This window comes from Dendronephthya gigantea, unplaced genomic scaffold, assembly GCF_004324835.1.
Source record: "Dendronephthya gigantea isolate DGI-Jeju-01 unplaced genomic scaffold, DenGig_1.0 000034F, whole genome shotgun sequence".
Classification (NCBI taxonomy): Eukaryota; Metazoa; Cnidaria; class Anthozoa; order Malacalcyonacea; family Nephtheidae; genus Dendronephthya; species Dendronephthya gigantea.
Genome location: NW_021163044.1, coordinates 1,628,535 through 1,644,324, shown reverse-complemented (window position 1 = coordinate 1,644,324; position 15,790 = coordinate 1,628,535). Strand labels below are relative to the sequence as shown.

Genomic DNA, 15,790 nt, shown 5'->3' with positions numbered 1-15,790 from the left:
CAATTAAAAGTTTTATTGTACTATTATTGTGCTTATTAATAACCATATGAATTTTAATTGTCTTTTTTTGATACATCTGTTACAGTCTGCATGTAAACCTGTAAGACGAACCGCTCGCCTAATATAAGGTATTTAGATAATTATTATGCATGCCTTTATTGAAAAAATAGGGCGACGTGTGGGTGACAAACTCGTTAAAAGGAAGTCTGTCCTCGCGAAATTAATTATTGGATCTGACATGTTTACATTTTAAAATTCTTTCTTCACTAATTTACGTTGCAAAAAATTCTTTTGAAGATCAACACGCCGGCATCTTTAATTGTAAAGGCGGGTTTTCATGTAAAATTTGTTGTAATTCACATGCATGTCGTAATCCCTTGTAATCATAGTTGTAATTCGTTGTTATGCAAAATCCGACATTATGAAGACCGAATTAAAACAAACTACAACTGCATTATGACATGTGAATTTCGACGAATTATGAAAACCATGCATCCTTCACGGCTATACCTGCGTGACCAGGCGTTGGTTCGCTGATTTCCGTGTGAGACTATGATGAGTTGTATTTTCCGCAATGCTCACAGCTCAGTCTTTTAATTGTAATCAGTTTTAATTCCACAAACCGTCCGTCTATTTAAATTTTAAAAAATCCTTTACGCGAATCTGCTTAGAAGTTTATCAAACGCTTTCCGTTTTTTTGATTTCGGGTAACCAGGATCATGTAAACAGATCCATTCGGAGAAGAAAGACATTGTCGTTGCATTTTTGTTTTTGAATGATTTCTAAGAATAATCACCAATCCGTAACAAAACAAGCTAAGACTGGCATAGTTTATATTGTCATGTAAATAAATTGAAATTTTCTCTTTGAATAAAATTTAATTAACACACACTGATTTAACACATTTAAGACCTCATTCCTTTGAGAAATTCATGAAATGCGGAAGTGTAGAGCAAGAATCTTTCGTCTAGCTTTTATTGTCTTGGTAAAAGACAAGATGTCTTGGTTATTTCAACGATGGTTAGTTTTATTTGGTGTTACACTATTGATGATTAAAGGTGAGAAGCCGAGCCGTATTCACTAGAATTGATTCGAAATGTGTGATCGACAATGATAACTACTTATATTTATCATTATCTACTGATTTGAGACGATCATGCATATATCATAAAGGTATAATAACTATAGTTTGCCAAAGTTGATATATGCTGCGGTGGTAAATCCAAGAACGAATAAATCCAAGACCCTGACAAATACTTCTTCATTAAGCCTCGCTAAGTCACCCTCAGGATCTCTTAACTAGGTCACTGACGCGACCTCAGGAGAGTTAGCTATCATGATCAAATATCACTGACCTTTATCTTATGGTCCGCACACCATGCAGTTAGTCGGCTCTTGTGCCGAAAATATATTATGATATAATTAAAGATTCGAAGTAACTAAGTTCAGGGCAGTTTCAGCCACGCGATTGAACTCCTTCGACAAACTGTCATCACACATTTAAAACCATTTAGATGTTTCCACAAGATATTTAAACTCAATATTTATAATTAGCAGTGGGTATGTAGATTTTTTGGGCAGTTTTAACCACCGATGCATCGCTTGCTTCAGTAGTGGTTAAGTTGTCATACATGGCGAGCTGAGAGTCGAGCTCGAAGAAGACTATTTTATTCACACTCCTTTCACGTTCAATACACATTCCTTTTGTTCAAACTATTTTAGGGGTTATTATTTTAGGGGTTATTTGTGGTCCAGGTTCTCTCTTTAAACAGATGCTATCATGCTACTGACCGGCTACGGAATCCAACTGCACAACGCTTGTACAGGGTGTCCCAAAAAAAAAGCAACCACTTAAATATGCAGAACATTAATACAGCTCTAAAGCGCAATAGATAAGCACCTCTGGGAATTGAAAATGGCTCTTAATCCTTCATTTACAATGCTAAAAGTCATTTTAGCTGAACTATGGTGCAAACCCGAACAATGTTAATATTCTTGCATATTTAAGTGGTTGCGTTTTTTTTGGGACACCCTGTATATAGAAATTAAATTTTGGTTCTAAAAATGTTGTAATTACTGATCTGGTTGTAATGCTTTATCTTTCTAACACTTTAATCTAGTGAACTCTATATGCGAGCTGGAGTGTTTTTCATAAGTACCAGTCCATTTCTATATTTCTTTGCTTTCGCGGTTAACGATCAAGCCCTTAAAAACAATGTGACTGATGGAGGTTAAATATGGAGTTAAATAACGATGAGTCATCGTTGCAGTCTTTACAAAGAGTTTACAATTACAATCTAAAGAAAACGTGCAAATTCATGTAAAACTAATGCAATAGACGCACCAAGAAATTCCTTATTCATGTATGCTCTGTGGCAAACTAGTTTCTAAATGCATCTTTTGCGCCAACGACCGGTTGCTCGCCTTTTGCCACGAGAGTTCATTTCATGCAGTCAAAACAACACATGTGTAAAATATTTATAGGCACGGCTACAGAATATATGTTTATGTTAATTCCAGACACCACGAAAGCAGTGATGATTTTCGAGCAATTTTAAATCGAATAAGGAGTGTCTTTTTTTGTTTTTAGATTGTGAAAGTTTCTTCATGCGGCAAAATAGTACGCCCAAAAAGTGTATAACTAGAGAGGAGAGTCTGATATACAAGAATCCTAGTCATGCACGTCCTTCCTGGGTTATAATGACTGACAATTGCTTGGATGATAAAGCACAGTTTCGTTACAAGGATACAGAAATATTGTGGCATATCGAGTCTGGGGGAGCGTTGCATTCTACCAATTCTCGCTCATATCAGAATCGTTTAGCGATATATGTAGCAATATCAACAACAGCAAAAAACAGCCAAAAACTCAGTAGTCAAAATTTGAAACAAACAGACGCTGGATCTTTATATTTCTACAATGACGGGACTCACGGGATATGTGTTGAGCTTTCTGGAGGTTATCTGTATAGAAGAACATATTGCGACAGATCTAACCAGACGTTTACTTTTGGTACGTAAATAATTAAAGGCATGCAATTTAAAGCTCCCAGTTTTAAAAAATGGGTATCATTTGTGTATTTCGCCCTATTTCCGTTTTATTTCATAAATAACTCAATTCAGTTTGCGTGATCAATAAACAGCAGGAAAAATTATTTGTATTTTTCTCTGAAACTCGATTTCAGGTTCAGTGACACAGTTTGGTGATAAAATGAAAGATGTTCATTGTTCTCCAAAACAACGTATGGTGATCCACAAAGCTCATTATGGAGATTTCAATAAAAGCGGGACATTTGACGCTAACGCAATTGTTAATGCACAGTGTAGTGGACAAGCAAGTTGTGAAGTGAAATCTCTTTGTGGTGGAAAAAGATCTTGTGAACTGACCGTTGACAATAATTTACTGTCATCACAACATTGTTCTGACACAACGAAAGAACTTTTTATCGAATACACTTGTGTGGATAATTATATAAATCCCATAACAACAGGTAATGATGCACTTGATAAAACGTGAAACTTAGAGTTTATTTAAAACACTTTAACCTCACTGCTTCAATAAGTACTCATATAATTATAATTTGATACATCACACGGAATTACGGTCGATAATCGATATCAGTACACGTGATTTTCTCTAATTTTTCTTCATGTCCTGCATGTGGCTGCTAGGCTAATCGTAAAAGGTATTCGTTTTGTAAAGAGCGTATCTCCATACCATTGCTATATATATTCATATACAATGTACCTTATTTAAAGGTATGTCATGATAAAACATACCTCGTTGCAGAATCTTTCCTGGGAACGTGGTTCCAATGCGAGCATTGTTCATTTAGCATTTGATAATGGCAGTCTCTCTTCAGTTCTAGCTATATAGCTATAGGCTGCTTATACTAACAGCCACAGAAATATAACTGTCTATTTACAATAAACTTACCGGAGTCGACAACAAATTGCATTACAAATAACAGCGCGCATTCTAGAATTCATTCGTTATCTTTGTGTTCTAGCGTCCAACATAAGACTATCAAAGTCACCCAACGAGGGTTTCATTGAAGTGAAGAATGACACAACGTGGAGAAAAGTTATTGAAGAGAATTGGGATAAAGATCGTCAAAAAATGCTGTGTGAACACTTGGGATTTCGCGAAACGAGCGCTAATCCTATTAGAAACATGGAGATAGCTGCAAATGAAGAAATTGCATCAGGAGATTTGGTGTGTTATAACACAGGATTAAGTGGAACATCCTGTTGTGTCTATCTCGTTCCCTCTACAACGAATTCAAGTGTTAATATACCATATGTTGAGTGTGAGTATATACTTAATTAGGGCTCTTTTCCACTCATCGACAAAAATCAAACTCGCTGCGAGTGTTTGCATCTAATTAACTGTCAAGCATTGTGATTGGACGAAATTACACGCAGCGGGCTTAGTTTTTGCGATGAGTGAGTGAAAACCTTTAGAACTTCGGGTTTGTAGGGGTTGCGGGTATTTTCTTTAACACTGTAGTTTGGCTAGAATAACTTGGTATGGTTGGTTGTACTTTGACAGGAAATAATATTTCACGACAGTTTGTGGTTCTCTCTAACTTTATTTCCACTCTAGGTAAGATATGCGATAAACCAGCGTTACTCCAAGATGAAACTACTTTTGCAGACTCTGAGTTTTCTGGTAGTGGCTCTTCTGGTTATAGCAATGCAAGATTTACCAAAGATGGTTGGTGTACCCAGACACCACAAACACATTATCTTTTGATTGATCTTTTGAAAGACTATCACATTACACAAGTCGTGACAATGGGTAACAAAGATCAGACAAAGTGGAGTGATCAATACACAATGACATACAGTCATGATAACAGTTTTAGCAATAGCAGACAGGTATTTGTCGCTTTATATTGTATGTAGTCAAATATATCCTTAATCCTAATATTAATCCTAAATCCCCGGATTACGAAGGTCACTCTAATCCCTGCCATAAGAAGCTTAAGAATGTTGTCAATCAATTGACCTTTCCTATCTCAATCCATAATCCCGAAAACAAGATTCAACAGCATCAAGGCAGATACTTTAATCCATGCAATTTAGTTTATTTTGTTCAAATACATATACATTTTTTTATATTTCGTATTCTCAGATCATTGGAAACCAAAACGGCTATGAAGCCTCGATAACGGCTCTCAATATTTACAACGTGAGACATATCAAAATGCAATCAACTGGAACAAATGATTTTTGTCTCAGAATAGAACTTTGTGGAAAAGGTAAAGTTTTGTTAGGAATGATCACGTTAAGACTTAGTCAGGAATGTTGGGGAAAATGCAGCACAGGGTGTTCAGAAATTAAACTTAACCCTTCACTATTCCAGGGCAGTACTTTTGAAACTACTATATTGATTGTGGTTGTGGGTAGTAACTGATACTCAGGTTGCTTGCTAACCGTTGCATTTTTTATTTTAGTTCAAACGCCTGCTCCTGTACAGGATATTAAAGTTACACCTTCGAATACCTCGGCAGATGTCTCGTGGAAGGTACCAGAACCTAAAGACTCAAGTTACATAACGAACTACAATATTTTCATCAACGGAAAACTTCAACAAACTATATCTCGGGAGACATATGACAATAAATTTGCTATTCGTGGACTTAAACTATACACTGACTATAGAGTTGAGATTGAGACAGAAGATGGTTCAGGAGAGAAAGGTGATAAGGTTTCTGAAGATTTCAAAACCAAGGAAGGAGGTAAAATATACGAAAGATAAATTTAAGGATTTCAAATGACATTTAAACACCCTGGATAACAAACATAAATTTTTTCCCATGAGGAATGTGTCAGGGTCAACTTTTGGTGATTAATTTCTATTTTTCCCTGTTCCAGTTCCTAGTGGTCCTCCACAAAATGCGATGTTTACATCCCGCGGTAAAAACGTGCTAAAATTGTCATGGGAACCTCCTGAAGTAAATCTGCATAATGGGATACTGACAGGCTATCAAGTTTGTTATTTTTCCCAAACAATATCAACTAGTCCGAAATGCGTTAAACCAAACACGACATTGACTTTCACCATCGATGATCTTCAACCATCGACAAAGTATATTGTGACTGTTGCGGCAGGTACAAGTGTTGGTTTTGGCAACAAAAGTTCGGAAATCAATAAAACGACAAATGGAGGTATTGGCCAAATATAACGTGCATGATTTTATCTATTCCTTTGTTGTTTAAACCTCCTAGCAACCTTTGGCTACTCATTTAGTCGTTAAATTAAATTGCAGTGAACTCTTTGAAAACTTTCGGACTAGCTACTCATCGTTAACGATGACAAAGTTTTATATAATATTTTTGTTTTGATTCTTAGATCCTGTAGAACCTGTTGCAGCTTCTTCATCCAGCCTACGAATAAACATTCTCAGACCAGACAAATATATTCAGTATGTTAGCTTGACATTGTCAAACAACGGTCTTCAATATATCCCCGATTTCATAGCAATCTTTTGATCCCTGTTTATAGAGAAGTAATGATCATCGTGAGAACTACTGAGAACTTTTCAAAACCGGTGGAAGAAATTGAAACTAGCGATCTTAAACCTTATCAGTCAAACACTCAAGATCCTTACATTACTGATTATTTGAAAACTGATGTTCTCCCTTCATCGTTCGTGATCGGCGATGGCAAAGAATACAGCTATGAAAACGGAACATACGTTAACCAACCTCTTCAACCAAACACAAGTTACAACGTGTTTCTGAGATTCTTTGAAAGCCAGGTGTATATTCCATCAATATTTTATTAATATTTTTTTAAATTAAATTAAATTAATCGATGGGATTTTCTTCTAGGATTCGTTCTACTCAACAGAATGGAGCAAAAGTGTCAAAACTATGGCAACTCCACCAGGTGATCCTCAAAGAACAGCCATTCCTCTCAATGTCACCACAGGCTCGTTTTTATATTAAAAGCAATATTAATAAGATGATCCTAACTGTTATAAATATTGTCTTAATATTCTTCTAGCTCCAGTCATCTCAAAAATCACGCCTACTGGTCATAATGAGTACAATATTTCATGGTACCAACCTTCGTTGCCAGATCAGCAAACTGTCTTGAAGTATCATGTCAACTACAGTGCTTCAAATGAACCAACAAAACGATCGACTGTCCCGAAAGAAAATAAATTTATCATTATTGTTGTCGATTATGATAAACAATATACTATTAACGTACGGGTGGAAACTGAGGCTGGAAAAAGTATGGCAACTTCGAAATCATGGTTGTCTCTTTCAAGTATGTAATCATTTTTTTTCTTTTCTCTATATTTATCTGATTTGTCTGCATGATATGCATGCCCTACTGCATAAATTCTTTAAAAGCGATTGTTTGAGGGCATGCGAGAGAGCTCATATTTGTCAATTAAGTTATACAAGAAGCTTCACGTTCTCATCAATGACAATTGTGGAAATCACGAAATGATAGAAGAGACCCTGAACAGATGGATTAAGATATACTCAGACCTATACCCTAAATATCTAACTGTCGATGGTTATGGAGATATCATTTTGTTTTTTTTAGAGCCCTTGGAGCCCCCAAAGAAAACGGAAGACGGTTACACAGTGATATTACGAAAACCAAAACAGAAAAATATAAGGTTTGTTTAGACAAGCTGAGGGCTCATTAGGATTTGAGTGCAAATAAGTTTTTCGACTGTGTAATGTTGAAGAACCATTTTACATTTTAGAGTGGTCGCTCTTGTATTGCTTCTGTCAGACTCCAGTGAACCTCCAGCACCAGAATCCATCAAGATAAAAAGTTCAATTCCTTCAGAAACGAAGACCGGGGACGCTTTCATTGCTAAGCAGTTTAATATTAGTGATTTCAAAGGTGATAAAATAGAAATACTCCTTAGAAAGTTTAAGGAAAACAGAAGAAGAAAAAGAGAAGCTGTTCAGGTTGATGCATTGAAGCCGGATGAAAAATATAGAACAACACAAATGAATACAGACGAGTCTGGGGTAGGTAGAAATGGGAATAAGAAAATTTGTGCAACTGCATGTTTCCCCATGATTTAGCTTGTTTGTAACTATGTCATATATTCCGCATCTTAGAATCGCACCTGGTCATACTGGAGTGAAGAATTTGGTGATCCCATAGGTAATACTGAGCAACAAAAATTAAACGTGATAGCTGTATCATGGCTATCATTTCATTGAATGTTACGCCATGTTTAGCACTGCTGCCAAGAACGAGCGAGGCAGCATACTAATCTTGACATCCTCTTAACATGCATACGTCTAGGCCCTGACAGTACTACAATACCTACTCAAGGGGTTACTGGTGGGGCTAATAATGGTGATGAAAGTTCATCAATGGCCGCTGTTGTTGGCGCCGCTTTTGCTGCTGTTGTCGTTTTAGTTGCAATTGTTGCTGCAATACTTTTCTACAGGAGAAGGTAACAAAGTTTTCATTTGATCCCTTCCAATATTTAGATACCATGCTTCTAGCCTGGCCTGAACTAGTCGACAACTTAAATTAACTTTAATAAAGATACAGTAGGTCATGGATAGGAATTGTGTAATTTGTCCATGGGTTTTCGTTTTTATTCATTTTTATCTATGCAGGAGGAGGTACCAAGAAAAGGAAACAGGTTCGGATGGAGACTGGAGCGAGAGAAAAGGATTTGAGAATGAATATCATGACGAGGAAGACACTGGCGTGCCGCCTGATCATCGTCAAGTTAATGAAAATGAAAATAACGATGGCATTTATTCGAACGAAGCAGGTAAGTCGCTCGAGTGTTAATGGTAAATGAAGACTGTGTGATTCACTGCTCTGAAATGCTACAATGCTGCTATGTGGACAATGTTATAACTGTAATAATTTTCTTTTAAGGCGATTTCAAGGAAAACACGCACTCACCAGTTCCTGTCGACGAGTTTGCGCATTTTGTGAAAGAAATGAAAGCAAATGAGAATTACGAATTTAGCAAAGAATATAATGTGAGATCTTTGTTGTGATATTGTGCCTGGATGTGTCTTTTTAGGAAAGTTAATGACTTAGTTTGGCAAAAATAAAAGGTGTTTGTGTTTGCCCTTACTAACTTTTGTGTCTTTATTCACAAAGGATTTACCTAAAAACATGAATTCATCTTGGGAGGTGTCAAAGAAGCCGTTTAACAAAGCTAAAAACAGATATGGAAATATCGTTACGTGTACTGTATCCAGTAGAAATATACATTGCATTCACATTCTTGTATATTGCTTTATTCGGATTTGATAATTTATTGCTTAAATTAACTTATTAATTACATATAATTTTAGACGACCATTCTCGGGTGGTTCTCTCGGGAGATGAAAACAAAGATTACATAAACGCTAGCTACATTGATGTAAGTTGGAATTTTGAAGTTCATAAACTAGCGTTTTATGAGTAGATAAAAAATTAAACCACACTGAGCTATCATGGGCTTATCATTCCTAATACTTTCCTAATATTCAGGGAATCAAAGAAAAATCGTACATTGCTTGTCAAGGTGAGCATTGAGATTTGAGATTTCATGTGACAGTTTTTCATCGCTTTTTCTTGTAACCTTCACTACTGCTCTTGAGTATTGGTAGAGATTGCTAACAGAGCTGGCAATTATTTAAAAAGCGGGCTTTCCCATCCAGGTCCTAGGGCGAATACCGTGAACGACATGTGGAGGATGGTTTGGGAACAACGCACTTATTCCATTGTTATGGTTACCTCTCTGGTTGAACTTGGCAAGGTAATCATATCTTATGTATCTGTAGATGTCAAATGTAGTTTGATGCATTTATTTATTGGGTATAAAGGAGAAACATAACTATCGCAATAAAGCAGCAGCTGTGATTCTATTAAACCCTATTAAATATTATTTTTTTGTAAAAGCAATTTAAGACCATAATGTATGGGATGATTTAAATACCTCAACTCATTTGCAGCCAAAATGTGAGAAATATTGGCCGGACAGCGGAAGTGAAATGTATGGCGAAGTGAAACTTTGATGAAGACTGAAGTTTTGCTTACCACGTGACGCATACCTTGCAAGAGGAAATACATTTATTGACATTTGATCAATTATACTATTGTGTGATTGTACTTTTCCACCTTGGCCACATTTGTAAAGAGCAAATACGTTGTATATCAGGATAACGGAGGAACGCGGAAACGCGCGGCGCATATTACTTTCAATCTTGGCCGGATCATGGTGTACCTAAATATCCCACTCAGCTCCTGGCCTTCAGAAGACTTTTCAGAACGCATCACATGCAGCAGTCCGGACCTATCGTGGTCCACTGCAGGTTATTTGCATCGAAATTTTCTTTCATATTTTGCATGTATGGAATACGTTGAATGATCTGTAACATTTCACTTGCCCTTGCATTCTTGCATGAGATCCAGCGTCAAACACCGCAGAAGAATTCGTTTTTACCAAAGCTTAATTTAGACACATTGCTTATTTTACTTGCTTTGTCTTCTAGCGCTGGGGTTGGACGAACAGGTGTCTTTCTTGCAATTGACACAATCCTTGATAAACTCGATCAAAGTGTCATCAATTCCATCGATGTTTTTGGACACGTCTGCGCAATGAGAGAACGAAGAATGAATATGATCCAAACTCTGGTATCTCGATAATATATTTCAAAACATTTTTGTTAATACTCTTTGTTAAAAAGTCCAAACCGTTAATCAGGTTTAGAACAACTTGCTTCTAGTAATTTTTCAATTTGTTCAAATTGTACCAACTTAAACTTAAGGAACAATACATATTCGTTCACGATGCTATTTTGGAAACAATCCTGTGTGGCATGAACGAAGTTGATGCTTCTAAAATCCAAAAGGAGGTTGCAAATCTTAGTGAAGTTAAAGCAAGTGGAATGACGGGATTTGAGGAAAAGTTCAAGGTTTGTTAATTCTCAACTAGTATATGTTTAAAAAAATAGAGATTTAGCCCATGACGCGTTATCAGTTAAAATTTGATAGGAGCTAAATAAATTTCACAATGATACATTTTAGAGGTTGGTTGAGGTTTCGCCGAAGCTATCAGAAGACGAATGCGCTGCAGCATTGCTTGATGGAAATCACAAAAAGAATCGCAATAAGAATGTCCTTCCAGGTATTATCTGCATCATTCAAACACTTCCCTGCTTAATCTTCAAATTAATCTTTTACGATTCACTCAGAAATTACTTATGTATACAACTCCTTTTTCCTTCTCATCCCAGCCGAAGGTAATCGTGTTCCACTTCAGTACGTCGAAGGAATAGAAGATTCGGACTATATTAACGCTGTGTTTGTTCATGTAAGTGTCGTATTCAACACAAGAGGCCACCATATCACACATTACGATTCACGACATATTTAGATGTCTGAATCTTTTCACTCCAGGGTTACCTTGGTAGGAACTACTTCATCGCTACACAAAGCCCACTGCCTGCCACAATCAACGACTTTTGGCGGCTGATTCATTCGCAGAAATCTTCCACCATTGTGTTGTTAAACAACGTCAAAGACGGATCGGTAGAAAAGATGTTTTAATATCATAATTTGAGAAATAACTATTTATTCAGTCTATCGTCGTAAAGCATTCCTCTCAGTGCTTGACGCTGAGCTTCTACTAATAAGCTTCAGCCTTTAGAGTGAAGTTTTAAAGGGCGTGTATGAGGATTTCAGTAAACTAAGCAATAGAGAATGATATAGGAAACCTGAGTGTTGTTTTGTGCATTTCCAGTCAATCCCGATATTCTGGCCAACCGATAGGGGAAAACCGAAGCAATATGGCACCCTGACTGTTCAGTTGGACTCGGAGAATGAATCAGATGGAATATGGACAAGAAAGTTTATCATCTCGCCATATCCAGTATGTATGATATGTGAAACACTTATATTATGAATTAAAGATAAAACATACTATATCTAAATACATGCACTGATGCACTATGATAAATCAAAATAGTTGTGCAAATGACAAAGTACTTGGAAAAACATGGTTTGACCTCAGAAATTTCCGTATGTAAATCTCAACCGCGACACTAACGGTTATACCCTAAATCTTGCTCTAGCGTGAATCCACATGAAATTATATGAACCCACCTTTGTAGTAACCCTACGTTTACCATCTAATTAGGATTTGACAGATGGTCAAGTTGTCAACATTTTTCAATACACCAAATGGCAGGACCATCGCGTACCTCCCGACGCTAATGGCGTCATCTCGCTCACGTCATTGGTCGAGAACTCAAGGAAGAGTTTTGATCCAGCACCAATCATTGTCGCATGCAGGTAACTGAATCAATTTAACGATACGATAGCCGATAGCGTATATCATTCTTTCCTGGACAGTCAGATGACTGAACTAATGACTTGAGATAATTGGATACGCTATGGTTCCGGCTCTACAGGGTGTCTCAAAAAAAAACGCAACTACTTAAATATGCAAGAAAATTAATACAGCTCTGAAGGGCAATAAATAAGCACCTCTGGGAATTGAAAATGGCTCTTAATCTTTCATTTAAAATGCTAAAAGCTAAGTAGTTGCGTTGCTAAATGCTAAGTAGTTGCGTTGCTAAATGCTAAGTAGTTGCGTTTTTTTGAGACGCCCTGTACGTACGACACGGTTGAAGAGGAAAACACGCTTGTTTTACCTCATGCCTGTTCGAGATTTGTTTCACAAACTTTTTTTATGCTGTTCATTTCGATGAATTTTCGTACTTTTGTATTTCAGCGATGGAGCAGGGCGAACAGGAACGTATATCGCCATTTCAAACCTTCTGGAAAGAATAAAAATTGAACAAGCGATGGACGTCTTCCAGGCGATTAAAATCATCAGAGGAGCACGACCACAGTTTGTTGAAAATGCTGTAAGTATATCACACGATTGAATCTCACGTCGTTCATGTCTATAGTACTAGTGTTTTCTAATGGAATTATAATATGTCCGGTATTTTGAGTTTTTACAAACACCTTTAAGGGGCTGTTTACATGAGCTCGATTACCCGAGATTCGACGAAGCGTGAGAGGACTTTGAGGTATTGAAATAAGTCTTTATGACACCAAACAAGCACATGCTATTGTTGTGGCGATTATACGACAGCCAGGATCATGTTATCTGCTCATTTTAATATCTCAAAATCATCTTACGCTTCGTTGAATCTCGGGTAACCGGGCTCATGTAAACAGCCCCTTAGTTATAAACTTTTACTTCTCTTCAGGAACAATACCAGTTCTGTTACAAGGCTATGATGACGTACTTAGACGCCTTCAGTGAATATGCAAATTTTGAATAAAGGAGCCGAATACTGAATCAACGCCAGCATGATGTAAAATAATAATCTTTTTTTAACGTACGTAATAATTTTTAAATGATACTAACAACCGGCGATATTAAAGCGATTGAAAAAACACTATCTTGCTTTTATACAACCGGCCGCAGGTTGTTAAATTTTCTCGCCCACTCTCACCATAAAATGTAGCAATAATTAAATAAATATGTTTAGTATATGTTAAAGAGTATGTAAAGTCTGTTTATAGTCGAACGTAATGTATATAATTTAATGCATGCCGGGTTTTAAATATGAATGGGGTTATTCGCGAAGAACTTATCGCTATATTCTACCGCTTGCAGATAATTATGTATGGCTTTATTGACAAAAATAGGACGACGTGTGGAGAACAAACTCGTCAAAAGGAAGTCTGTCCTCGCGAAATTTATCATTTGATCTGACATATAATATACATTTTAAAATGCTTTCTTGATTAATTTGAACATGTCAAGTTGTATTTTGCGCAATGTTCATGGTACGTCTTCAAATTGTAATCAGTTCTAATTCCACAAATTGCAGTGGAAAAAACAAAGAAAAAAAAATTGAAATAACTGTTAACATCGCTGTTCTTCGTCTATACTTGAATTTTGAATTGAATTTTGAATTGAATTTCTCAGGAATTGATGACACGTTTCGTTTGATGTCGGGTAACCAGGATTATAAGAAGACCCATAGGGAGAAATTGCCGCATTTTTGTTGTGCGGGTGGTTTCAATAAATAATTAACAATCCGTAACGAGAAGGCTATGACGAGTATATCCGTTTATATTGTCATGCTAAATGTTTTGCTTTGAAAACCTGAAAGTTTAATTAACCCAAATTAAGGATCATCGACTAATTTCCTCAGTAAAGTCATGAAATGCAGTAAGCATCTTGCTAATATGAACGAGTTTTGTGATTGGCTTTTTGTAAATTAGTGAACAGTGTTTATGATTCGTTCTTTGAGAAGTCAGTTTCTGTAGTTCACGGTGTTTTATTGTTATCATCAACCAATGCTCATATAGGTACGTAACGACCCTGAAATGCGGAAGTTCAAGGAGCATTCGTGATTTATCATCTTTCGTCTAAGCTCAAATCGCTTGATAAAGAAAAGATGTCTTGGTTATTTCATCGATGGTTAGTTTTATGTGGTGTGTCACTACTGGTGATTAAAGGTGAGAAGCTAAGCCGGGCCGTATTTAAACGATAGAACTGATGCGGAATGTGTGATCCACATGCAATGATAGTTTTTAATATATCTATGATTGGTAATAGAAATAGATTGGATTTTATAATTCTGAAGGAAATCAGATTAATGTTAACTTGCTTGCCTATGCTATGCAAGTCAAAGCAAACCTTGCACTGAAATACGTCAGCTGTATTTATTTAGTCATTTATTACAGCATACAGCCAATGATTCTGGTATGTAAGAATATATCAATACAAACTGGCACATGCATGTGTCCTCAAAAACCACTCGACTTATTTACGAGTTTAATTAATACAAACCACTCGACTTATTTACGAGTTTAATTAATACAAAGCACTCGACTTATTTAGGGGTTTAAAAATACAAACCAGTCGACTTGTTTCCTCACTCCGTGATTGTTTTGCTTTTACGTTTTTCTTCAAGTCGTACAATTGATCGCCCGATGAAATACTGTAGGATTAATCATCGATGGAATACAATATGATATATTCATTTGGCCTTGTCCGAATATTATTTTCTTTTCACTATAGCAAGAAAGAACCAAATAATTGTGTGTTAAAAATCCCCTGTTACAGCTAGCGGTAATTATATTCGAGCACATGCAGGCAATTGATTCAAAACACAGGTCCTCGCTAAACGTTTATACCCAGGGTTACCAGAAGCCTCAATGTGAACTTCATATATTTGATAAAAATGATAGACTGCATGCATGATATGAGAAGCGGCGTGTGTGGTATAATCATCGTAAAACGGCTCTTGTGCACTCTTTTAAGTTTTAACCACATAATTAGCTAATATCCAAATTCCCGTGCACTTTTTTTAAACGCGGTTCTGTTAATCGTTTGACATATTCGTCTACACATAGTTCGTCCAGATAGTGTGTTGTGTGTTGATACTTATTTTACGTTTACAGGTTGTCGCTGTTTTTTTCTCAGACACACCAGTTCTGAAAAGTGTCTTGCCTCTGAAAAAGTCTCTTGGAGGATAAATCAATACGGGCGTGTATATTGGGCTACGCTATTGGATTGCTTGGATTTTAGTGCTCAATTACGATATTTACGGGATACAGAGGTTTTGCACAACATAGCGAGGAACGGCTCGCTCGTGTTTATCGATGGCAGTGTTTACCAACAACGTATGGTCGCTTATGACGCCAACCCGATAAAGCTTCCAACTTGGGAAAGTGATCCTCGACATAGCATGAGACAAAATGCTGCTGGATCTCTATTTTTTTACGATAACAAGACTGACTCGTGTGCTCAGC

At 36.6% G+C, this 15,790-nt stretch overlaps 2 protein-coding genes across 2 annotated transcripts in view; both read left to right on the top strand.

The window, feature by feature from the left end:
- Positions 1-15,790, top strand: part of LOC114525433 (receptor-type tyrosine-protein phosphatase F-like) — a 108,354-nt gene that overhangs the window by 40,966 nt on the left and 51,598 nt on the right. The window lies entirely within an intron of this gene.
- LOC114525364 (receptor-type tyrosine-protein phosphatase S-like) lies at positions 987-13,840 on the top strand. Its single transcript, XM_028546627.1, has 33 exons — positions 987-1,058; positions 2,591-3,013; positions 3,186-3,491; positions 4,011-4,310; positions 4,607-4,881; positions 5,138-5,264; positions 5,460-5,744; positions 5,881-6,174; positions 6,359-6,431; positions 6,512-6,767; positions 6,841-6,898; positions 7,016-7,285; positions 7,571-7,646; positions 7,737-8,010; positions 8,104-8,149; positions 8,294-8,447; positions 8,617-8,777; positions 8,888-8,994; positions 9,119-9,206; positions 9,316-9,383; positions 9,494-9,527; positions 9,664-9,761; positions 9,958-10,008; positions 10,169-10,317; positions 10,498-10,639; positions 10,774-10,920; positions 11,033-11,132; positions 11,242-11,318; positions 11,405-11,536; positions 11,748-11,876; positions 12,144-12,298; positions 12,741-12,876; positions 13,228-13,840. Exons 1-33 carry the CDS (start codon positions 998-1,000, stop codon positions 13,300-13,302), a joined length of 5,127 nt encoding a protein of 1,708 aa, XP_028402428.1. The 5' UTR covers positions 987-997; the 3' UTR covers positions 13,303-13,840.

Excerpts from the sequence above, each read along its gene's own strand:
- LOC114525364 (XM_028546627.1), top strand. The coding sequence starts at position 998 with ATGTCTTGGTTATTTCAACGATGGTTAGTTTTATTTGGTGTTACACTA. Across the intron at positions 9,384-9,493 it reads TAAACGCTAGCTACATTGAT|GGAATCAAAGAAAAATCGTA; the intron begins GTAAGTTGGAAT and ends CCTAATATTCAG. Across the intron at positions 11,877-12,143 it reads TTATCATCTCGCCATATCCA|GATTTGACAGATGGTCAAGT; the intron begins GTATGTATGATA and ends CCATCTAATTAG.